This window comes from Lepeophtheirus salmonis, chromosome 5, assembly GCF_016086655.4.
Source record: "Lepeophtheirus salmonis chromosome 5, UVic_Lsal_1.4, whole genome shotgun sequence".
NCBI classification, from domain to species: domain Eukaryota; kingdom Metazoa; phylum Arthropoda; class Copepoda; order Siphonostomatoida; family Caligidae; genus Lepeophtheirus; species Lepeophtheirus salmonis.
In genome coordinates, this window is record NC_052135.2 from 47,113,231 (window position 1) to 47,140,830 (window position 27,600).

The 27,600-nt window shown below is 27.0% G+C and overlaps 1 protein-coding gene across 1 annotated transcript in view; it reads right to left on the reverse strand.

Annotated features, from left to right (window-relative positions):
• Positions 1 to 27,600, reverse strand: part of LOC121117121 (protein turtle) — a 233,129-nt gene that overhangs the window by 31,146 nt on the left and 174,383 nt on the right. Inside the window, exons 2-4 of the mRNA XM_071888736.1 lie at positions 19,194 to 19,326; positions 16,357 to 16,565; positions 15,979 to 16,296 (exon numbers count right to left, since the gene is read on the reverse strand). Of these exons, the coding sequence (XP_071744837.1) occupies positions 15,979 to 16,296; positions 16,357 to 16,565; positions 19,194 to 19,326 (660 nt within the window). The remainder of the gene's footprint in view (positions 1 to 15,978; positions 16,297 to 16,356; positions 16,566 to 19,193; positions 19,327 to 27,600) is intronic.

Sequence of the window (27,600 nt, forward strand, 5' to 3'; positions counted from 1 at the left end):
ACTGTGAAATATAAGTATTTACATTAAGATTAAGTAGTATTTACAATAATCAGTTTTAAGCAAGAATTATAAATATATTCTTCATTTTTTTTTCTTTATCACTAAATGTAATTGTGTGCAGGTTGTTTTGAATACCTGCTGACTCCACTTTTTGTATTGCGTAACACGTGCTTGGTATGCTAAACTACTTACCAACTTCTGTTTTTAATCCGTAATTTTATTCATGAAGCTGTATAATACCATTTAAATAGAATTTTGTAATCTTTAAGTGCAATAATTAGGCGGTTTATTCAATGGATTAATTACAAAAGTTTATTAGTAGAAATGTAAGATATTTATCAATCGACCATGGGTTCAAAAATAATTTTTATTTAAAGTAGTCATAGAAAATAGAACAATCCTAAATTATTTTTTATGTTGACAGTGGACATATGTTAACCCTTGCTGTTTCATGCAAACATCCATATTTTAAATTAGAGGCATGCAAGTATGACTTTCAATATGTTTTTCTTTGTCATAAATATAATTTGCCAAATAATAAATCACGTATTATGGTCATAGGTATATAAAATAAAAATGTATTAGGCAGCAACATAAAGTGAATTAATGACCTAAGGATGACAAAATAAAAAATCTATAAATTATGATTAATAATTACATTTAGATATATTTGAATATACATTTGGATTGGGCAATGGGAAGACGAGTAGTTAGTTTAAATATGCATATTATTAGAAATGTGGAAATGTCCCAATCTTAGCATGCATAAATTTAATAAAAGTATATGTTGATAGCATTGACAGACGACAAATCTACTCACAAATATCGCTATATCATAAATCTTAAGTATTTCTTTAGGTGTGAAATTTGTATTGATATAGAATTCTTTGTTTTCCAATGATAGCTTTGCTGCTCTTCTCCCAAAAAAACATTATTCAAATTGTCAGAGTTACCACATCATTTTTTGGTTTCTTTTTCACATACCAAAAAAGGTTAGAATTTACAACTTTACAGATCACTATATAAATTATAGTTCTTCATGTTCACTAATGACCTAAAATTTTTAGAGTAATAATTATTATATTTCTGTATAAAATATGACCTGCTATAAAAATGATAGTTAATATGGTAACTCGGACAATTTAATAATATTTTGTAAAAAAGTAAATCATGACGTTTTACATATATTAGCTACCAGCAGCTTTACGAAAAAGGAAACGAAATCCTACTCCAAAATCTAGCAAGGACATAGGCAGGAATGACTTTGATGGTAATCCACAATTATACAGAGTACAACAAGGAAAGATAATTTTGTCTCCTCAACAAGCCTTCAGTGTTACTTGCAGTCATTCATGAGTACAATAATTAAAATTTCCTCAAAAATTAAATAATAATGATAACAGGTTAGGAAATGTAAGAATTCTGTTAAAATGGTAACTAAAAAAAGTTTTGCACTTATTTTAGCTCATATTTTACGCAACTTTATTAATAAATAATACAATAACTCATGTCTTGCAGGCTATTATGATTAGGGATGTAAAAAGTGTCCAATTCCTCGTGAGTGTTAATAAAAAAGCAGAGAATATATTTTGGTAATTTTGATAGACAACATATCTACTGACAGAGATAACTAAATATAACACTATAGTTATCTTTGTTTGCTAATACTTATTTATAAGAGCACTGATATTTTGAATGATACTGGCATATACTTTTTTTTAATGTACGCTCACGAAGATTTTGAGCAATTTTACATCCTTAACTATGAGATATATATACTGTTCATAAACTTGTGATAATTTTGACAATTTTCACATCTTTAGATACTACATATGTTTATGTGCAACTTAGAAGAAAGAAAGTATAACTTATATGAGTCAACTATTGACTTTTTTTCTTCTGTTTAATTTTGATTTTTAAGTCATGAAAAGAACAAAATAAATACGAGTCGTTAGTTATTAAAATATATGTATATCCAAAAAGTCGTAAGGACAGATGGCATTTATGACTTAAATCTTCTTTCTTAGTTTCTTCATATATACTTATTACTATGTATATAGATAGAGTAGGTATAAAAAACTGCTTCGTATGAAGGGATTCTCAAACAAATGGTTATTGACCATTGAGTCCAAACTGAGGGATTATATTCTACTTACTATAGGGAGAGAATGAGTAGAAGGAAATAAGCTTTCAATCCTCAAAACGGATTTACACTTAATCACTTGAACCCCAATGGGTTTTGGTCTCCTTGTCTTTTTTTTTTCTTACCCTTTTTTCATTTCCATATAAACCATCTGGTTGATGATTTTGTCTATTGTTTTGTTTTTTTAGACTACAGATCATCATTAAGAACATATTCTAAATTTGTGAAAAGCAAACGTTAAGGGAGAAGGAGAATAAAATATACTTATATATTTTTTGTCTTTTGTACTTCATATAAAAACAAAACAAGAGGAATATTTAAATGCAATAATTTGCTTTATTTGATACAATAAAAAAAATGTCACAAGGTAAAATAAAACTGACGTGCCTAATAATTTAGTAGGTAAATACTTAAATACATATTTTTTAAATTGGTCTTTTTTTTTGCAATAAGCTCTCAAAATAGCTACATACATATATTTGCTTTTTGAAATTATTTTAATAAGAGAAACAATATATTTATAAATTAAGTTTGAAAAACTATCATGATAAAATTAGTACAACGTTTTTGTAAATTTTAATAACCCTAGGAGTCTATTTAAGGCCTAAAGGTAGATTTTTTTTGACTTCTCTGTTTAAATCTGAATTCTGTTATGGAATATATACAGTATAAACAGAACATTTAAATTGATCTCCTTGCTTCTAAAATGATAATTAAACACAAAATCTACTTAATTATACTTCATTTTGAAACATATTTCGTGAACCTTATGATACATAACTATTAAATATTACATAAGAAAATGAAAAGTTAAAAAAATCAATGAAGATCGATTTTTTATGCAAAAAAGTTTTAAGGTCTTATATTACGTTTTAAAGCAATAAGATATAGTAATGGAAAAAATTATGTGGAAAATATTAGCTACCAATTAAGATATTTTTTTACTCGATTTTTGTATGATTTAATACCTTTTTTATGAATTTTAATCATGCTAATATACTAAAAAATTTATTATTAATATGTTGGAATTTTATATCAATTGATTTTAACTTTTATTTTCATCTGTATAGTTATTTCACATCAAAATACAGCCGGCTCTGAATCGAAATTATATTTCAAAAACGTGATTTTTAAAAGGTTCTAAAGGCCTAACCTAAGTTGGATCATGAATTTATAGGTCATTTTCGTGTTCTACGGCTTAAATAACATGAGGGTGTCAGGTGGTCGGCGAAAGGCTGTTACATAGTTTTATTAGTTGTAAATTAAAATTACAATTTTTTTTACACTTAATGAAAAAAAAACAAATTATATAATGTATGTAGGAAATTTTTAAAGCCGTTTAAAATAAAATATTCAAATATTATTATTGAGGAATATTTATACATACGCAGAAATATATTTTAAACTTCCTTGTTATTTTTTTTTTTTTTTAAATATTGATTTATTGGCATATTTTTTCTTTTATAACCTTATCTTCATTTATTTTTCACAAATATTTACTAAAACAACTTTGTTTTTTTCTCTTCTGCTTCAAAAGAGGTTGTAAAACACTTATTAGAGCATAAAATCAATTTTTCTCAATAGTTAGGTAAAAAAATATGCAAAAATATTAAATAGATAGGAAAAATGCATATGCTTTAAGCAATTTCTCAAAACATGTATAATTAATAAAAGAAAAAATGAACCCGTAGCGACTTTTTCAAATATGCTGTATAGATTCTATGTATGTAATTATTTAAATTTTTTAGACCCTGGAGTTGTATAATTTTCTATGTAGAAATGAACACTTAATTATAATGTGTATTCATGATTATATTGCTATGTTGATTTAATTTGATAGGGGTTCAAAATATTGAGTAGATTCTATATTCGAAAGACTTAGGAGTCGACTTTTACTCTTTTTATTACTCAGTTAATTTATTTCAAAACCTAACAAGAATAATTCCCTGAAGAGTTTAGGTAATCCAACGTTGAAGAAGAAATTTTAACAATCAAAACTTTATTTTCCATTACTAAGTATTTCATTTTATAATATTGTAAGCATCAACGAATGAACTGATTACATTTTTTACTAATATTAAAAAAAATATAAATAATATAATTATTTTTTACATGTGAATTGATAATTTAAAATATGGTTTGAGAAAATAATATTTAAATTAGTAGAATGTATAATATTTTTAAATCATTATCAAAAAAAGACATGTTATATTGAATGGAAAATATTTTTTATTCCTCTTCCATCAACAATTTTGGTATTTATCGTTTGGGTCGTTAAATAATAAGAAAACGTGAAGAATTTTATGTAAAACCTAAATAATTAATGTTAAAATTTATTGAAAACTCATAAATAATTATTTTCAAAATTGTGCGAAATAAATATGTGACAAATTAAGAGCATATGAAGAAAGTGAATCAAAAATATGATACTCACAAGACATTTTAAGGATTTTTCACCCAGGAAAAGTAGCAAAATTTTAAAGTTTTGTGTACATTGAATAAAAACTTTTAGAAAAAATTTATGACTCTTTATTTTTTATGTTATATTTGAGTATTTCACGTGTCACTTTAAGACTTATCCTATATCAATTCCTCCACTTATATTTGTATAATATATTTATGAGTATAAAAATAAAATAAAAATATACCGTGCAATTGTTTTTGATTGTCAAAGTGAATTGTTAAAAGCAAAACAATTATATTGTTATATCATTCGACAAAGTTAAATAAACATTTCATAAGTGCATTTGATTTTCTTTTTTTTTTTGGCAAAAAAAAATATAAATATTTTGCAACATATCAAACAACCATCCATTGTGACCGAACCTGATAATAACAATAAAATATATTGGAAATTTGACATTTTTATTTAGTGTATAAATATATTCGTAAAACCAATAACATATGGGATTTCTATGGCCAATATATGAATATTTTTGAAAGCTTATGTCGATAAATCTACTTCGATCAATGACCCTCTTATAATTTTTTCAACAACAACAAGAAAATAAACTTTTTTGTCACATAAAAAAACAATTTATGTTGTAAAAAAGTTGTAAATTGATACAAATTGTATTAAGATAAACTTTTATATAGATTTCAATCACTCTTTATATCTGACATCATTGACAAATACACCATGACGTATTAGGAGGTATAAAAAAGAATATAATTCAAAAATTTATAGTAATTGTCATGAGAAAAGTAGTACAACCATTGAATACTCAAAAGATGCCCAATATATTTACTTTGTAATTTCTGTCTTTTTTTAAATAAAAATTTATAAACTTTTAAATATACGACGTTTTATATATTATTCTTTAATTTCTAAGGTTGACTTGTTTTTATATAAGCATGTTTTTATTTTTATACTATATATGTGTTTCCTATTTGTCATTCATTGGAATATTTAATTTTTTAAGATACTATTAACAATACTTAATTGCTTCATTCTATTATTAATAAAGAAAATTTAACACAATTTCAATTTTTCTCTGATATAGCTGTCGTCCCATCTCTCTTGTCTACTAATTTGAGCTAAAGCATTGTTTACTTTTAATACTGCACATTCACAACTTTGTGTGTGGCATGGTATTTTGAGAAGTTGAAGCGGTGAAGAGAAAAAACTAATCAGTTGACTTTGAGGAATGACTACTATGATAGAAGGTCCAGTGGCGTATATAAATTGACTTCTCGTTAGCTTTACCATGAGCGGGGCCTTATACAAAGACAAAAAGGGGGACTCTTTCAGAGCCTTGAATAGAATATTTAGGAGAGTGAGATAGACCAGTTGATAATTTTTGTTTATTGAGACGATACTCTTTTAAAAAATATAGTTTATGTCATATAAAAAATTTGACACCTTTTACAATATTTATATATTTGACCTTTTTAAACTTTTTGGGTAACTTTTTTTATATAAATGACCGTTAAATTTGACACCATTAATTACACTTTTTGATGTTAGATTATGCTGTTCATTTTATATGTTATATTAACAATAAATATTTTTAACTAATAGAACATAATCATAATGTTAGACAGGATTTGTGACTTTAAAAGTAAATGGTAGAGTATGCAAACTATATTTATCAACCAACTCAATATTTGTTCAATGGATTTTCTTCTAATCTAATCATATATTTATTAAAACCCAAAGCCAAATGAATGTTGTATAACTATTCAATATAATCGCCTTTGGTGTCAAATAACATCAAAAACAGAAGTTGGCCTGGATGATAGTTTTCTATAGTAAATTTCAAAATTCCTCCCAGATCTTAGACATCAGCTCTGATTTTTTATTTCAGAAGTATCTTTTGGTGTGTTGCTCAACTACGGTCACACTCAAAAAGTCCATGGGTTTGAGGTCCGGTGAGCTAGGAGCCCAAAAAATTGTTTCCAACAAATTCAAACAAAAATATGATAACCAAATCAATGTTTTGTTTACAGTGTGGCATAGATCAGAGTCTAGTTGCCATACAATCATTTGCCACACACTTCTTGATCAGTCTTTCAGAACAGTTGAGATCCCTGGTAATGGCCTCATCGATTTGGATCGATGATTTTTTTCAAATTTGCAATGAAATCTAGATCCCTCTGGCGGGTTGATCTCATCTGGTTATCAACACGCTTTGCTGTTGATTTTTCATAACTTCCAAGACTATTTAAGTTCTTCCTTACTCTACAAACAAAGTACCTGTCCCGGTTTAAGAAGCTTGCAATCTCAACATTGTCTTGTCAGGCATGGATTGCAACAAGGGAGCTCTGCCTTTTCCAAGATTATAAAATAAATATTTCATTCATTGATGCCATTTTTTTCACAATTCCATCCGAACAATTAAATTATCATTGATAAAGAATACTATTTTTATGATTTTAAGATAAAAATAAAGAGAGACAGATATAGAAAAACAGATAAAACGAAGGAAAATAATTAATTAAAATATTATATAGTAACATACATAAACATAGATTACCTACTTGTTTATCTATCTCTCAACTACTTGTACTTATTCTTATAACACAGAAAGATACAAGAATAGACAAATAATTGTGGAATTATAATTTATCTTGTAGAAAAAGGAAGGTTCTTTAATTCGTGTATGTATATATGTACTATACATACGTAGAACTGAGTGGTATATTGTACACTTATGCAACAGGTCTAACCCTCCATTTATCATCATGATATACTTCTTTGTATATTTTTACTTTATTAATTTACGTAGACATACATTCATTTGTACGTATATTTATGATGGTTCAGAGAAGTACATATATAAAAGTAATGTGATACCAAAGAGAGGTATAATAAGAAAATAATATTGCAAAAAAATATTATTCAATGGTCTTTTTTTTTTATATTATACATAGTTATAACTATAACTTGGCACTATTTGGCCCCTTTATAAAGAAACATACACTATATTAAATGATTCAAATATCAAATGATACAACCCAAAAAATATCCATAAAGATAGACTACAATACACATAGGTATAAAGTATCAACGTAAATTCTTATACATTTAAAAAAAAATCCTAAATGAATGTTCCAATAAATTTAAGAGTCAATTTAACATTTAGATAGATATATTTGCATAAATAACCGCCCCACCCAATTTACAAATGCCTGGTATCTAGTTTTCTAGTATGCATAAAGGTATTATTACTATTAATAGTGATGGGACTGAGTACAAGACTGATTTTCGGTCTAAAAGTGGTTCCTTCTAGATCAATGGTTTTCAAACTTTTACATTTAATACAATATTAAGATCTTTATGTACCTCAACCATTATGAAACTAATTACAAAATTGATCTATATATGATGTTTAATACGCGTACTAAGAATGGTAGTCGTACCACAGTTGGAGAATCATTACTCTAGAAAGAATATTTTATTCACAATTGGTTTCAAAATGTTGCCTGTTATTCAATCAATTTGGGAAGCAACAGATATATATTTGGTATCAATTTTAAAATTAATCACTTTGTAAAGCGACCTTTAAATGGTGTATGCTAATTTGAAATCACAATTGACAATATTTTCATAGTTCGTAATTTATATTGTACCAAAACGAGACACTAATTAACAAGTATTTGCTCAATAATTAATGTATTTATTGTCTCTTATATAGAATAAGTGTCATTCGGTATACAGACTATTGGGGTACTGACGTAATTATTAGAGTAATTGAATCTGTACTTGCAAACCCTTTTTGCCTAAAAAATATTTACCTGCCGATGGTGGTCATCAAGTTCCTACACTATACCTCCATAACCTATTTCACACACCAAACAAAACAACAAAATAATCCTAAAAACGCCCCTGTAAGTGCAGACAAATTTACCTCTACGATTTTTTTTTGTTATTTCCATTTGTCCAAAAAGTACTGAAATCATTGAAATACCGACACTAGTTTTGAAATGGGAGCTGGGCGATAGTATTGTTGTCGTGGTAACCCTGATACATATATAGGTTTCATGATTTTTCTTTAAAAGTAAGTCAAAAGGATCCAAAGAGGAGACGAGTGGATAATGTTGCTTATTGAAGATTAGCATGAACATATTTCATGATTTAAAGTTCTGTTCAGCACACATAACCGGTTTACTTTTGGCGTATTATTTATTTGCATTTGTCCCTAATGGGACTGTTATTTATAAATAATTGCTTAGATCTTATTTCCATTTTTTCCTTTATGTAAAGTATATTCATACATAATGAGGATGCTACGTGATGCCATTAACATTATATTGTTCGTTAATCGAAAAAGACTCATGAAAGAGTCGTAGATAATTAGATATTGGACAGCATTACATAACTTTTAGCATGAAAAAAATGAACTTTCTACTCTATCCCTGTTAAAAACCGTATGCATAGTATATTATATACAGTATAAGTTGGATAACTCGACTCTAGATAGCTCCAACCTTTAACACAAAGTAGGTATAGTATTATAGTATAGTGTTTCAAATACAAAATATCAATTTATAATTTTTGGATGTGGTGATGAAATTTTGCAATTTGTGGTTTCGTTAAAGGTGTCGTCATAATTATTTATAAATATGAATTAAAGATAATTCATCAATAAATACAAGGGAAATTCATATCATTTTTATTTGTTTTTGTGTTGCCGATATACATATATAGACGACGGTTGACTTTATATAATTTAATTCCTGATTTAAACCAATCACAAGTCATACACATTGTTATATTAATGGAAACATGTAATAAAGGTTTACTTTTGTTTTTATTCAAATTCAATATTTCTCAATTCAAATAGATTTATAAATGATTTATAACAAGAGTTTTGAAATTAAATCAATCCTAATAACCTCATAATTATTTGTGAAACACTCATAAATTATATTATTTTTTATTTATTATCCTATCTCGAACAATAGTCATTGGTTACCTCAAGGTCGAGTTATCTGACTTTTACTATATGTATTTTTTTAAGACTAAGAACTCAAAAATATATCTCTTTGTTTCCACTCATCTCTTTTAGCAGACATTGCAATTAAATATGTAACATAAATATTAGACTAATTATTTGTAAATTAAATCTACAAAATATATGAATAAATATACTCATTTGTATTGCTAATGGCAAATCTCTTTTAGTTGATTTTTTGTGGAATGAAGGTATCTTTATTATGTGATGTTGTGAGAAACGTTTTGATAATTTTGTCATTCAAAAACAATAATAAAATCAGTAATTACATCTATAAATGAAATATCACAAGTGTGATGTATTATAAATGATTGACTTATTCCATTAGTATACTATAAGGAGATGTCTCTCAAACATCTGTTAATATTTAATTCAACATAAAATTACAAAATACAAGCATACAGTACTTTCAATGACGTCCCATTTGTATACAATAATAAACAAAATGTCATGTCAAAAGGATAGCTATTCTTTAAAATATTTAAAAAATAATTCATGTAATGGCTTCAAAAAGAAGAAATAAAAAACAAAATTAAACAGTTGTTTATGAAAGAAAGATGAATTTTTTATCTTTTAAATATTTGGTAATTATTTTTGCTACCAACAAGATGGCTGAGTTTTAGAATGAAAACATCACATTTTAAAAGCCAATTGAAGCTACATCATTATACATTCTAATTTACATAATATAACCAATGAATTAACAGTAACATTTGAAAGGATTTTATATTTTTCTTCAATTATTCTACTTTTATTGTACCTAACCTAGCCAAAATAAAATGTATTTTACAAACCTAAATATTTGATGAAGATAAAATTATGAAATATGTGCCTTCAATAAGGTGTTACCTTCAATTATGATGCAGTTTTAAAGGAAGCAAATACTTTAAATAAATAAATATTTGTGATATTGTTGTCAACTTGGTGTTATCGCACTTGTATGAAAATTTAACTTTTTTATTCAACTGGTGATTATTCCATACACGGTTTTTTTCATTAGTGTTGTCATATTAGTTCATTGAAATCTAATTAGTTCTTGTTCAGCGATTGTGTACAATTTCCTATTATTAATAGAAAACACACTTGGGAAGATTTGATTAATGACAACTACTTTGGAGACATTTTCTTTTTGGAAAAAAGGTTGAGAAATATTCACATCGTAGCAAATGCAATTCAAGAGGGCCTTTACTTTTTCACTTTTTTATTATGTAGTGTTATAACTAGTTTTCTTTATATAAAAGTTTAATTCTTTTAGAAAAAGAAAATTAATGAAAAAAGGAAGATATTTGAAATATTTTTTTCTTTTTAAAAAAAAAACCCTATCGAGATTTTTTTTTTCATTTTGAAATAAAAATCTTTTTTGACAATATATTTATTCAAATAATGATAATTTATAAATATTATATATAATAAATACAAAAATAATAATATATTTGTTATCTCTTAAATTGAAGAGGAAATGAGCTTTTGATAATTGCTAATGATATATCATCATTCAGAGAAAAAGAACTGAAAAAAAGAAGAAGGGAGGGAAAAAACAGTATATACGATGATTTTTCTCTTGTGATTATGGAAATTCTCGAGTTTTACTTATGGTAAATTCCAAAAAAATGATATTGATTTTCCGGGAAATACAACATTTAATTATTCCATAAAAAACCTTTATTTAATAATGAATGTCCTAGAATAAATGAAGTACTAAAATGTTTTGAACGATGGAACTTTACCATAAGAAGAATCTTATCTGTTCCTAGTTCCTTTTTATACCCACTACCAATATACAGTAGCATACTTATATTCATATATAATACACGCTTGATGCTTGGAAAAAGGAAATAAGGACTTGGAATAAACTAGTAAAGGCTATCAAATCATTTATATTTCAGTACATGATTGGTAAACTAGTTTTTATCTGCAAAAAAACTCCAAATACTTTGTGCTGAGTCAAATTGTGCTATGGAATTTAAAAAAAAACCGTGGTATTGGTAAAATAATAGAATGGAAGAAAATTAGGATGGATTTTATACAAGTAATTTTAGCAACAACTTTTGGTGAATTTGTTTCTTCTTCTTAAAATATTTTTTTAAACTAAAATTTCACACTATTCACATGTTATTTACTAGGGCGGTTTTGGTATTCCCCACGATCCCAAAAATTAAAAATTTATATCACGAAAGGTGAAAATGTTGAAATTCAATAATGACATATTTTTCAAATAATAAGGAAGAACATCGCGAATTATACATTATATTATGTGAGTATGAGTATAAAAATCTCGCCTCTTTCGAGTTATAGGGACAGAGAGTACACATAATGTGGATAAATTGTGATTTCGACTCTTATGGAGTATCAAGAGAAGGGAAGGGACTTGTAGTCGATCCAACGACTGAAGGATAATACCAAAGAAAATATAACCCATTATTTAATTGAGCTACGACTCTTTCTTGTATCTACCATGAATCAATATAATATTAATTACAATATTTATTTAGGGATATCTTTCACCTACTTTCAAGAACCTTCAAAGTACTACTTCTCCAAATAACTGGAAAAAGTCAAAATCCCGCTCCTCACGGTCCAATAATATATCATTAACGTCGTTTTGCTTAGCAAAGTTATTTCCTTATAGTGAACAATTTGCAAACATTGAATTTCAATTTTCCGCTTACTTTGTCTCCATTTTTGAGATAGAAAGAGAAAATATAAGGTGGGGGCAAAAATGTAACCATACCCAAGACCATTTCCCGGAAAAGAAAAAAACCCTAGTCTCTACATACATATTTATAATTTTTTTTTATTACCAATTAAACAAAAAATAAAGAGAGGAGAGAAAAATTACCTTTTATAAGTGTGAAGGTAAAGACGCAACAAATATTTTCATCTGTTAATGTTTCCATACATAGGTATACGAGTACTACATACATATATCGTTACCTGTTTCTCAACATACCCTGTGGGGGTCTGGAATGTTCCTTCCTTCTATACATATACATATCTTTTTTTTATGGTAAGGTGGTGTCAATGAGGCTTCGAGGATTTTTTGATAGGTCATAAATCGTTAGGGCTCTTTATGGTAATACTTTATTCTGAGACAATATTAATAAAGATATGTCTTGTGTATATATGTATCTGTGTAAATGATTGATAGGATATTTTTTTAGAATGTGGCATAGTGGCTTCTAAAATTTTTGGGGTTGTTCGAAAACAAAAAAAACAATTCCATTGGTTCCGAGGACGATTTGTTTCAAAATTGACACTTTACTCCTTATAATCAAAGTTAAATCAATGAATATATGTAATTTAATATTTTGACAAGTAAAATAAGTTATTTTTTATTCGAAGCTATCCCAAATAACATTTCCATAATCTACACTAGCGTCTGGCTAGACAAAATTTGCCAAAAAAAAAAAATATTGTTATGAAACGCTATTATAGCTTAACATGCACTGATCAGACTAAATAGGGTTTTATATCTTTATCTATTTTTCCTATCTAAAGCTTAATTTATCTTCTGATTCCCTGATATGCCTAACTGTTAATGGGAATCCTCTTAATTCCTTTATGTTTTTCTTTTTCTATGAAATTACATTATTCATAGACCATTTTGACTTATCTTTTAAGTTCCTCTTTAATGATCGAAAATGGGAGGGAGGGGGGTGATCCTAAAAGTGGATCGGCATAAGTCTACATATGTAGTGGTAGAAATAGAAAAAAAAGAGATAAATTTGGTTAAGGATTTTTTTCAAAAAATAAATGACTAACAAATCTATGACTTCGATATATAACTAATAAATATTTACATAAATGCCGAATTGACCTTCTGAAAAATCCATTAGGTAAGGTTTAAACTTGGTTTTCTATAAAATCTGAATATCAAATTTGAATAAATTCGCATTATAGTAGAATTGATTCCATTCTTAATACTTACGTAATTACCTTTATTTGATCTCGCAGCCTTTCCTTCAAAAATAAAAATAAAACAATGCCAAAAATCATTAGGTAGATGTTAGCCAATTATACGGTATTATTACGTAATAATTGCTAAGAATGGTTAATAGCTCCACTAAAACTAATTCAACTAAACCCATCAAAGTTCAGAAGAATTATAAGAGAAAAAATCAAAAAATTCGACAAATGTCTGAATGAACGTGTATGTAGTAAAATATATTGAATGAACATGTTTAATAAATGCCAAATTTATAATTTTTTTTTGTTCATAAATTAATTCTTATTTTCTTGCGGGTTTTAACTTTATTTTTGCATGGGGACGGGTTTTTTATGTTTGTCCATATAAAGAATGGGTATAAATATGTCTTGGAACCTTTTTTATCAAAATAATAATAAATCCATCTTATTTCTTACAACACGATAAAGTCGGAGACTTATGTTTTGCCTATTTTTTATTTAATACGACAACACAAATCATGATTTGATGAACTATGTTAGGCAATCTCGACAACTATACAACTGTGTGTCTGTACTATATACAAAAAAAACATATTCTTTTATATTGAGGTTTTTGGTGATAAAGAGAGGGAGAAAGAAAAAAAAGGATATATGATCTAAAATACATAATTTATTTATCCAACAATAAATCCCTGATTCACAACAGCGAGAAAATTGAGATTATCTCTTTTTTCTTTTTTTTGTACTCAAAAGAAGATTCATATTTTTTTTTCTGGTGGTGTTTTATTTTTTTATTCTTTCATATTTTTATTGCTTCCTCCTTCGACTGGTAAATGTATTTATGCATACATCCTATGAATAAAGTAGAAATACAAAAGTGACAGTTGATTTTTTTAATAATAGAAAAAAAAGGTCACAAAACAAGGTCAAAGAAGAGCTGTAATCAATTCCAGACGTGTGTCAGCAGGATCTTGGCTGGCTTGTGTTTTTTTTTATTTAAAAAAAAACTGAATATTCATTTGAATGATCTATTACATAATGAGTTAAAAATGAAGTCGAAAAATATGTGACTCGTCAAATTAACAACAAGCTATGAATGAGTTTGTATTATTCAACTACTATGTTATCTTATATTTCTTTCAATAAATTATTATTCACATATCATTTTTTAAATTCTACTTAAAGGTCATAATTAAAGAAAAAAATAAAAATAAAAAATTGATTTTGAATCAAAATGAAGGCACGAGGCTCACAAACAGTCTTAAATTCAAATTATTATTACTATTCATGCAAAGGGTTACCTGAGGTTGCTCGGGCGAAGAAGGGAGTGGTACATCATATTGACAATGGTGAATACATTTTTATGTTTATACACTTTCGGCACGGGCGAGCATTATAATACATATATTATTTATTACGAATATTTAAAAAAAAAGTTTTATGAACTTCAAATAACATACCAAACTATAAGTATAAATACGTTGTCTTCGTAAAAAAAACAATTTTTTATTTAGGTCAAAAATTGCAAAATACAAATTCGCGAAGACGCCAGTCAATTTTGAATTTTAAATTAACCCCCTATCTAGACTCCTACTGTTTTGGGTATAGATTAAGGCCCGATTAATGACCATTCCCCCTAGACACACACCAAAAAAACCTGTAATCTGCAAAATTTCAAACTTCTAGGTTCAACAGTGTGGGCCCCATAAAGGAAACACACACCAACTCTATGTATTTTATTTATACACAGATTTAACTTCTAAAAAGTTAATCGACTCTTAATATTGTGATGACGGGAAAAAATGTTAAGATAAGTTATTTGACGTGGAGTTCAGCTCAAATACTAAACACTTGATTCGAATACATACTCTTTCAACGGCTATGCATGAATGACTCGGAGGTGCCACAAATTTTACAAACAAATAGCTTGGTTACAATAATATTTTTATTTAAAGGGCCATTTTTGAGAATTATTTATTGTTAAATAAAGGATTTAAACATAAAAATAACATTCCTGGATATCTCAACCCATAACAAAAACCGAAATATGAATGTCTATTGGCGTTTATTTTAATAAAGTATAACATGATTTCAAAATTTCTTACGTTTTCTCTTTGAAATTGCGTATATGTTGTCTCACTTAATATATAAACAAGTCCTGATACGATATAAATGGACTGAGGAATGTCCTATTTATGAATTTCATTCAGATATAATAAATATTTTCTATAATCGTATATATAAACTTTTTCAAAATGTGATATTGATAACTTTTTTATTTGATGGGAATAATTTTTTTTATATGTACGTAGACATGATTAATACACATAATATTTCATTTTTGTACATTTTTGATGACAAATGTTTTCATTCTAGTCAATACAAACAAAAGAAACGAGTCTTTACAACAACTCATGACCTAATTACTTAAACATCCTTAATAAAAAGCTTAGTCAATGTTTTTTTACTTACAGTTCATGTCTAATTTCACAGATGTCGAAACCGGAACAGATATATTATTATTTGTTGCTTGACACGTCAAAATAGTATGAAGATCCTCTCTTTTCAGATTATGAAGAGTTATTTCATTCACTACCTTAAGTGGAGTCACTGACTCATAAGAACTGTCTAAAAGACTATGATCCCTCCACCAAGTCACTCGTGGACTTGGACGCCCTCCAAGAGAAGAACATTTGAGAACAACGTTGTCTCCTACACGATAAGGTCCGAGTTTAAGACGGATTTCTTCATCTCCCGACTCTGTAGTGACTTTTGGCTTTTCAGGAGGAACTGAAATGAAAGGTATTGTGTGTGGTGCATTGAGATGGGATTTAAATAGATGTTACGTACCAATCACTTTTAAATGTACGTTCGTGATTTTAGTAGGAGCTATTTTGTAGTCCACTCGACATTTATAGAGTCCTTCATCATCCCCATGGACATTATCCACTACGAGTCTACCAGGATGATGATCCCCACGGAAAAAGGCTCGGCCCATAAGGACTTTATCATCAGACCAGTGACTCGCCTCTTCATACGACTTTCCCCTTGTGTCATATCTAAGATAGAAAGAAATAGATTTATTAAAATAGGTTTTTTTTTGGCATGGAGAAGAAGCAAATTGTTGTCATCATACTTTATATACACACGAGGCGTCTCAATTAAATCAGACATTACCCCTAATGGTTATATATACATTTATGTGATATTATTTTTTTTCAAATAAAAATTGAGGAAATAAGATTAATAACATCAATTTGTCTTCACACTTCTGTACTAAGAAAAAAAAAGGGGAGAGGGGGGAGGTCTAAACTCCAATTAATGATCATTCATTATATCATCAAGAAGTAATGAGGGGTGAGGATGAATAATTTTTCCCACGTGTCAGTTAACCTTTATATATTTTTGGCCTCAAACTCTCTTTACAATTATTCTTATTATCATAGTATATTTCAGGATTTTTTTACTTTTGAATTCTACGCTGATACTTTTGAAGAAAGCATTATTTCTAAACAAGCATTAAAAGATGGAAAGAATATAATTTTTCTTTCCATTTTGGAACATTTATATGTATATCTCAAGAGGTACATAATATATAATAATACAAAGTCAAAGAAATGTTTCTTCGTGTTGAGATTTATATGAGTAATAATCATATATAAAATGTTTTTTATATGTTCATATCATAGATTCAATTTTTTGAGTGTTTTTCTTTAAAGGTTTTTTTTTCTTATTTTACTCCAGGAATACGGGAAGTAAAAAGTTTGCTGACATAATTTGTAGTTAAAAAAATTTATAACCCTGTTTATTTATACGGATTTTGGGAAATATAATGATATTTCTGAAGACAGTTAAACATCTCTTAGTTGTGATTCTGAGCTTTTTTGAAATACAGATTTTAAAAATCTTCTTCTTCAAAATGAACTCCTGATCTATATTTATAATTATATATCTAATTGCTCCTTTTTTTCTAGAATATTTTAGGAGATATTACTAATAAAACCTTCTCCATGATTTTACATGAGATATTTTGTTTTTAATTTTGTAGCAGACGCGATATCTCGTTTTAGAAAGAAAAAATTGGTAATACAATGAAGGAAAGATAATCAAGGAAAATAGATTGATTTGAAAATAATAAGTCCTCAATATTCCAGGGCGGCAAACAGATTAAAACCAGGCTACGAAGTGGAAAAGAGTTCTTAAACTTCAGGAACTTTTTGACCAATCTGAATTCTTAATCATAATGGCCTTGATGGGGAGGAACGAAATGGATTTGTGAATTGTTTTAAAGATGTAGTCTTCCCAGAGGATCGATCAATTCACTGATCCAAGATCCTTGGGTATTCGAATTAGTCATAAATTTTTCTCATGCTCGAGATGGATGAAAATTTATAACTACTCCCTTCCCAAAAATTCAAATATCAGATCAATTTTAGGTGGAGAAATGGCCAAAGTAGAAGTATAGCCTATTGTTCTATGAACCCTTCCCAATTGGTTGTATTGTTGTTATTGGATTTGTGGAGTATGATTTCATAGTTCTACTTTGTCTCTTTCACGATCCTACATCAAAAATTGACATAATGACTCAACAAAAAAACCTACCGACATAAGGAAATAAGATATAGTTCAATTTTGCTTGATGCTCCACCAAAAATCGACTTGATATTTGAATTTTTGAGTAAAGGAGAAGTAAAAAAATTGACACGAATTTGAAAAAAAGATCAATCAATTAAGGGGTTATTATTTGGCTGTCATGTTTCTGATTGAGGTTTTCCATTTAATAAAATTTTATAAAAATATACACAAAGGAAGTAATGATTTCTTTTGTACAAATGAAATACTTTAGTTCAAATAATAGGTATTAAATCATAAGAATGAAAGAACTGTAATACATTCTAGGGAATTTTTAATATAATGTTTATATTCGCTATGTACAATGGACAGGAAAAAAAAACATTCCAAAAAACATTAAATACAAAGTTGAATAAATGTTCAAATTTTGTATTGATTAGCATTTATTAATCAGAAATATTAATGAGGGATTTTTATCGTAATATATTTTCGTTTGAAGGATTTTAAAACCCCCAGAAAAGTATTTACATTCGGATTTAAATGTTATTTAAGGAGGATACAAAAATAGCAAGTCCATCAGAAATAAATAAGTCAGTCCATAATATACTGATTAATTGACAAACACAAACACCAAAAAAACCCTAATTTTTTTTTTGGTGCCGTTTCTATGTATGTGTATATTTATTCAATTAATAAAGATATTTTTCTTCTGTGTGGTTTGTAAAAAAAAATATGAAAGTGTTAAGAGTTAATTGAGAATATGTTAAAACAATATGTTTTTCTTCACCAAGGAATGAAAAAACAAAAAAAGTTTTATATGCATTTAGGATAATATATCAGGTACGGGGGGGGAATCAAGAAAAGTACATACAACATATCGTTTATTTTTATTTTTAGGGAACCATCATTTCTTCTTAAAAGTCTTTAATTAAACTTCAGACAATCGTAAAAACCCGCAACTATTGGTTTTTACGTACTAACATACACCAGGTAAAATCTTCACAACCAAAAAAAAAAAAAAAACAATAAACATTTTAATGACTACTTTCCATGCCAAGTTTTTTGTTTGTTTGAGAGTTGAGGTGAATGAAAAAAAAAACCCTGTAAAAACTTACGTATAAATCGGGAGTGAAGAATCATTCTTGAACCATAGAACAAGTCGAACTTTATCACCCTGTTTTGGAGCAGAAATGTTACAGGGAAGATCCACAGAACTTCCTTGTATAGCTGAGACTGTTTGTTCGGGAACTACAAAAGAAAAAAAAATAGCAAACCATTAATATTTTTCACTTATTCGTAATTATTATTCTAGTTGGAAATTTATTTTATTAACTGAAAAACTTTTAATAGGGCAAATATAAGATTAAGCAAAATTTTATAGTGGAATAAATTTGAAATTTTACCTCTAAATGATTTATTGCATATTTGCAACAAAAATAGTGTCATAAAAATATATAAATCATAAATATAACAAAACACAATAATATATATATATATCAAAATTGTCAAAATACACTAAACAATCATAATATTATTTAAAAATACCTTATAACCACTAAGTTATACATGCTTAATATCTTGAAACAAGCAAACAACACACCATCACTCTTCTATGACTAATTACCTATTAAGGGGGGTGTAGTGATGCAACGTCATACTAATACCAACACACTTTCCAACTGGTTCGTTGCAGATGTAAAATAAATTACATTTTTTACACTTAATACTCTGATACAAAAGAAACTATTATTTTCAAATTCCAAGTCACTATTCTTATTCGATTCCCAAATAAATTTTTTTATTGTAAAATAAAGGAATTTAGGATTAATTAGTAACAGATAGTAATAATGTGCAATTAGAATGTTTTATGTTCTTATTTATTACAAAATACATTTTTTTTCTTGTCAAATCAAAAAAAAAAATAATAATAGTAACTTGTGGCTTGAATTCCTTCCATATAATTTATTTATACACAAATATGTACATAATAATTAATATGTCAAAAACAGGGACCAAGATCTAACTATTACATCTTTTGATTTATATTTGAATAAGGATTCAATTTTGTATTGCCAGAGTGTATAATTATTTTTAATCTTGAAAGATATAATAATATTATTTATATTTGATTGGTAAAATATATCTACTGATTGATTTGATCCCAAGTAATAAAATGAAAACTTGGAAGTAGGTAGAAATATGTAAAAGCTATTGATGATTGAGTGATGAATCATATCAACCTATTTCTGAATGACAAAATTGATGCTTTCTAATAATAGATATAAGTATATTTATTGTTCCACTACAAAATGGAAAAGTCATCTATCAACTAAAGAAGAAGAAACTTTATTTAGCCATTTATATAATAATAATAATAAAGTGTTAGCTTATTTTTGATTTATAGAAGTCTCTATAAAATCATATTACTGTGAAACGCGTCCTTAAAAGTTTTTTTCACATTAATAATATTGTCTATTATTAATAACCGATTAAACTTTGAGTGGAAGGAAATGATCACTTGAAAATAAGAGTTGGAGTTAATTAGAATTATTTGGACATAATTTATGTTTTAAGGAAATTAAAGTCTTTAATAACAAATATATGTGGAAAGGATATTTATTTACAGATCGTATCATCAACTTGTCCAAAACACAAAATATATAAACAAAAAACGTAGCTGTAAATTGAACAAGTAAAAACAAAAAATACCTATGTTCAGCCCATAATGATAGAGTAGACCAAAATAAAATAACACAAAACAAAACAAAACATAGTTATATATTGAAAGGGTTATAGAAGTGAAACACTTGGTATGTTTCTATATATTTACTATGTAAATATAAATGTTTGTAAAGCAATAAATAATTTTTGAGAAAAGAACAGTGATTTTTATAGTTTGAATACATATTTCAAAAATACAAAAGAGTATCTAATTCACTTAATAGAAAAAAAAACAAAGTTATGTTAATAATTTAAAATAATAAATACTATCTGTTTTTCGTTTAAAAATTAGGTTTATTAGCTCGTAGTTCCTGTAGTTATGCCATAAGATAGAAAGTTGAACGATATATTGCAATTAACTAAATTAGGATTATTTTTATATACATATGTATGTAGGTGAGATAATATGAGGTTAGGCCTTTGACACTAGTCTTTTTGACATCCCTAATTTATTTCACACCAAATAAATAAATAGCTAACTGATTGATTTCAAGTTTTATCACATTTTTTTTCTGTGTATTACTTTTTATTTATTAAATATAAGATATGCGTATAAATAGCGGTACAATACACGGTACCACTTAGAGCTTTGGGAATGCTATTTTGACATTGCGTTTGTTATTGATTTGTAAAATGACATCACATGAGCCACTGAGTTTTTATGCCGTTCCATTGTTAAAAATGTATAAGATAAATATTTTATTCATCCTTGCTATGAATATTTTATATTTTTTAATTTGGTTTTTGCGAATAAAATCTGATTTTTCATTATTTCAAATAATTATTTTCCAAGTATTTTGAAAAATTCTATATATATTTGAACCAGGTTTTGAGTAAAAAAATAAATAAAGAATCCACAAAAAAAAATTCTGCAAAATTTATACTGATTCCAAATAAGGGTTCATATTTAATGGGAATACTTCATTCTAAGAAAAAAAAATGTTAAAGTAAAGAAATCATTTTGTGGTTTTTGTTTGGAGATCGATAACACTTTGGTTTCTCATTTGTTAATCAGAAAAATGATTTTTTAAGTACAAACAATAGGTTCTTCATTATTATACGGAGTACTTGCTTCTAGAAGTTGAATTTAAGTCGCAATATTGATTTAATTTCAAATATCATAATGAAAAAAATATTACTGGAAGTTGATATACATAATATATCACGAAGTATTTCAATATTCAACGCTTGCATATAGCTAAATAAAGTAAAAGGATAAATATACATATTTGAAGGATAATTTACTCAAATTTAGGTAATAATATTTAAATGCTCTGTAAAAAACTAATAAATGCATTCTAAACATTGAAAATAAAATATACAAAAAATTATAGTAAAAGTAGGAATCAACTAATGGCTTAATAACTCTGGCATATAGTTATAAAGATAATGTGAAAAAAAAAGTAGCGTGTAGACTTTATTACACTGTTATTTTGAAAAATCCATAGCATAATAAATTTTTATTGAAATTTATTTTATAACAATGCCATTATGTAACTTATACGTTTAAAAAATTAAAAAACCATATGTTTGTAAATGAGTAATTCTTTACTTGACACAATTGGGATAAATGTTTTATTTTTCTATAGGTATGTATATGTAATGACTACCTTTGGGGTTAAGGCCAATTAATGAGTTTCTAATGGTACCAAAATACTCCTAAGGTGACATTTTTATTAAGAATACGCTATTTTTCAGAGTGACATCAAATAGTAACACCATTATTAGTATGGCGTTGCTAGCTTCATAAGGTAATTAGTCGTAATTGGGATACTATTAAAATCTTGGTGGAAAAAACCCTCTACTCTTTATTATATATCTACTACAAAAGAAATAATCTTTCAAGGTGTACTATACAACTTCACTTCAATTATAAAACTTATAGACTACTTTATAAAGTAGTCGTTATACAATAAAAAAAGAGTTACTAAAGTAGGAAAAAAACTTGGGTATAAAGAAGTTGTAACAATATACATACATTGTGAAAATATATAATAATACATATACTCTGAATTATAGGTATGGTTCGATGGAAGATCAATCAAGTTGAGTTCTTTCTCCTTGTACCTACATAGTAGGACAAACCTACCCCAAAAAATGAGACAGGTTAATTAAGTGATAATGGATGAGAAATCAGCAATGAAGGATCGTATACAATATACTATATGTAATACGAATAGATAAAGAGACAATAATTGTTAAAGTAATTTTAATGTCTCAATTATTTAGATAGGATAAATAATTAGTTGAAATATTTTGTTAGGGGATTGAAAATTCTCTCTAAATAAATAATGTTGTATACCTATGTACTAAGGTGGTTTTGATTTTTAATATGTGAATAAAAAATAGTAACCATAGCAATACATATCGGTACTTTAAAAAAGTCCCAAAATTGAAAAAAAAAATGCTAAATCTTTTCAACAGATACACTTTAAACAAGGTGTTGGGACTAGGAAATCGGCACTTATAACTCGACTTGGACATGAGTATATATTTCAAAGGCTTACTACTCAACTTGATCTTACAGTAAAATACTCACAATTGAATTCTTGACGAGACTCGAATTGGCCTCGATTGTGAGTTTATAGTTAATGCTAGAAAAGTATTAATTTTAATAACCCTTTATTATAATAATTATGGACTTGATATGAACTCAAAATAAATTTGAAACTCGAACTGGAATTAATAGAATATTTCAAGACTTAAATTGAACTCGATAAAAATATGCAAAAAATTGGAATTTAATTGGGCTTATGAGCAGCAAAGATTTGAGACTTGACATGGAAGTACATGATTATATAGATTTTACTTAGATATATCTCCAAGGCAAATAATAAAACATAGAAACGAAACGCGTCTGATTGCTTAAGGAGATTTCCTTACCCACAACAATACTTGTTGAGATACCATAGATGGCATTACTCTATTATTTTTCTCGTAACGTATGAAAATTTGCATTTCCTTCACATAATTTTCTTTGTAAATTCAATTTAAACGATACATGATTGGATGTTGCGTTGTTAACCCTAAAGTAATGTATGTAAGTCTCACTTACTTTTGTGAACAAAAAATAATTATCATATCCAGCTATATTTTGTCAAAAACAGATCATGTGGTCATCGTTCTTCAAAAACGTCCCATACTTTAAAATACACGTTGTATACATGAGATCATTATCATAAGTATTATCGTTTACTAATTAAATTCATTGAATTAAACTTCAAGTATATTTAATGAACAATAATAATTTGCCGCTATTCATATTTCAGACTTAATTAAAGTATGTATTGTTAATTTATACATTGGACGTTATTTAATCCAAGACAGTCGAGATATATGTATGATGGTTCTAGGTGATATTATCAAAAAATTTATGTATGTGGTTATTTTCTATTAATTCCAACTCTTGTAAATTTTGTGTAAAGCGTAATTTTCGAACCAATGATATAAGAACATAATAAGACGGCGAATATGTTATTCAGTTAAATTACCAATTAGCTATGTGATTGCATCATTTTCTTCTGTTTATAGTTATGGGACTTATTTCACTCTTCCATGTAACGTCTTTTGCGTCAGATTTGGACGCGTTCCTTAGATTTTAGACCCAACTGAGCGGAAAATCCAAATTTGAAGACCCATAAATCCCTACATAAATAACTTATTTGTTTCTCTTTTGGCTGGAAACACAAGCATGTTACTTATATTTAAACTACTTTAGAAAGATATAAGTAACATATTTTATTTACTTTGAAAATTATTATCTTCTCCTGTGTTTTTTAACCTCTTATTTAAGCCTACTTTGTTTGTTGTTGTTTTTATCATGTTTATAAATATATACTTTTTTTAATTATAAGAAGAAGTACATTGGTAGAAAGGGTAAAGATATGATGTATGTAAGTTACTTTACTTACTGAATTATGATGACTAACATAAAAACAAACAGAAAGATAAACAATTGAAAAATTAAATTTCTTATTTTTTATATAGTAGTAGTACGCATATGAATTAATACATTTTCTCCCTCAAACTTGAACTAAAAGGAAAAAAAAATTATACAAAAAAAGAAAAAAACCTTAAGGCGTTGAAAACAGAAATTGATGCCTTAGGATGTTGATATATACATATATATGTATTTTTGTTATTATTATTATTTTTACTTACTTCTTCAACATTCAACATCATCTTGTAATTTTAGATGAAGGAAGTTGTGTTAAAGATTTGGAAGAGAAGAAAAAGAAGAGAAAATGACTCAATTAAGAGCTTTATGACTTATGTACATACTTATACATATGTATATTTTACATAATTTGGATATAGAGTAGGGACCGAAAACTAACATTAGCAATAAACTAAGATATTATCCAATGTTTTTTTTTTTTTTTTTTTTTAAATTACTAAGTTTCTTTACGCAACTAAACGACAGCTGAAACAAAAGTTATCAATTTTTTCTTATATTCCAGGTCTTGATGTGTAAAAAATGTTGGAGCATAAACAAAGGCAACGCGTTTGCCACCTCTTGTGCAAGTGGCAGTGCTGAGAAGGCTTCAAAGCCCGTTGGCATCTAAATCCAGACTGATCAAAAAGTACATTAAGGTGTGTACCTTCCATAAAGGCAAGAATAACATAAACTTGTGCAGCAATAATATGGCTGAATTTTGGTTTGTTTCAATGTAGCCTTCTTCCTTGGGCTTTTCAATTTAGGGTATCTTGGAGAAAAAAATTTGCCACACCTCTCATCCAAATTTGAATTCTCTCTGAGATGCCATCATGACAGTGTGGTACGACATGAACACATATTTCATCGTCAAAATCTGCCAATCTGTTCACTAGTGTGTCGAGGTTGTTATTGCTTGAGATGGAGGAGATAAACAATAAAAAATATAGCTAATTGTAGTATTTAAGCATCCTCCAAATTGGTCTTGAGTTGTCGATGGATGAGCTTCAAGAAGACCCCTCTTAATTGTGGATTTAATCGAAGGCGAGATCTTGGGTTGAAGGTTGGGAGATAAATCAGTAATGGAGTTTGACTGTATTTGAATTTATCCTTTTCTAGTCCAAATCAAGTATGAGTTATTCTAGTTTTGAGTCCTTACATGTACGAGTTCAAGCCTATTCCGACTCCATGAAAAATTTTGAATATTCGATGTGGAAATTTATTCATAAATATGAACTTCCATTCAATTTAATTTTTATTTTTTTGCTAATGACGCTCATGACGATTTACATAGTATTCATTTTTTATCATTCTTTAGATATGACGTAAACTAAAAATTGATAACTACAACTGTATTCATGGGATTGAATTGAAAAATATGGTGTGCCTCAACGTGTAAGGATACTTAATATAATTTTTTTGACATACTTTTTTATCTAATAACATTAGAATCAGAAAAATATGTTTACAAAATTTGAGATTTATTGATAATTTAAATAGAAAAAACTGTAATCAAATTTCATCTAACTTGGAAACTGTGTTTTTAGTTTTTTTTAAAGAATACAATATTTTATGTTATTTACTATAGTCAAAAATTATATGTAAAAACTTTTGATATATATATTTTTTTTTTGATAAAATAAATATTATTTTATTTGAACGAGGTGTTGAAATGTATAAATGAATTTTGAGTGTCGGCCTTAATGGATTAAAGTCAACTTTTCTGAATACGAGGAGATCCCTTTAAGATCGAACTATAAAAATAGGTATTTGTCAGGTTTCAACAAATTAAAAATAACACATTTAAAAATAACTGATACTTATATTCTATGTCACAAATAACGCAAAAATTTTGTACTAAACAGTGAAAAAAATTAGTAAAGAAGGGTTTTAATATAAAGTATAGGTGTTTTTTAAATATTTATATGATTTTTTTAAATTTAAACATATTAGAGCTTCATTTATTGTATCATTTTGGTTTTTTAGTGCGTAACAAAATTCAAAAAGTTGAAAAAAAATCCATTGTTCTTCACTTTTTTTTCTGTTTCCTCAATGAATTGTTTCTAACAAAATCTTAAAACGTGTTGTTCTAAAAATATACATAATATATAAACCTTTTCAAATTCGTAATTTCTTTTAATATTAAAACAAATTCTGATGTAATTTACAGTTGATCTAATCAGAGTTAAAAAGATATAAAAACGTGCTTACATACAGGAAAATAAAAAAGAAAGATAATGTTTAAAACGATCAAAGTTAATGCATGGAATTTTTGTTATTATATAAAAGGAGCTACAAGTATCATTGTAACTGGATTTTTAACAAAATGGGATATCATGTTTACACATTTTTGCGTTAAGAGACAAGGCATATTTAAGGTTTAGATAAAGTCATTTTAATTGCTATATAATTCGTGGAAAATAAAAAAAGAATATCTATTTAATTTAGATTGACAAGGATATATTCTAGAAAAATTGTGATTTAATTATTTTAGGATGTAAAATTTGGTTATAAATTTAAAAAAAAACACTTTTAGAGTCCAGATACGTTAACCTACCTAATAATAACAACAATAAAAAGCAGTATAATCCTCTTGAAAATGATTTTCTATTGTTATGATAATGGTTTAAGCCAAACATTAAATAACTTTGCATATCTAAAATAAGTTATCCACATTTTTTTTGTCAAATTCATATATGTTGTACCTATGAAAAAAACAATTGCTTGTTACTAAGTTTTCATTGCAAAAAGTATTTTTTTTTAAACATTATAAAAACTTAAAATAATATAGTTATTCAAAATTTATTATTAAAATAATTCGCATAAGGAGATTCAAAAGTTTAAATTTTCTGAACAATGTATCCTTT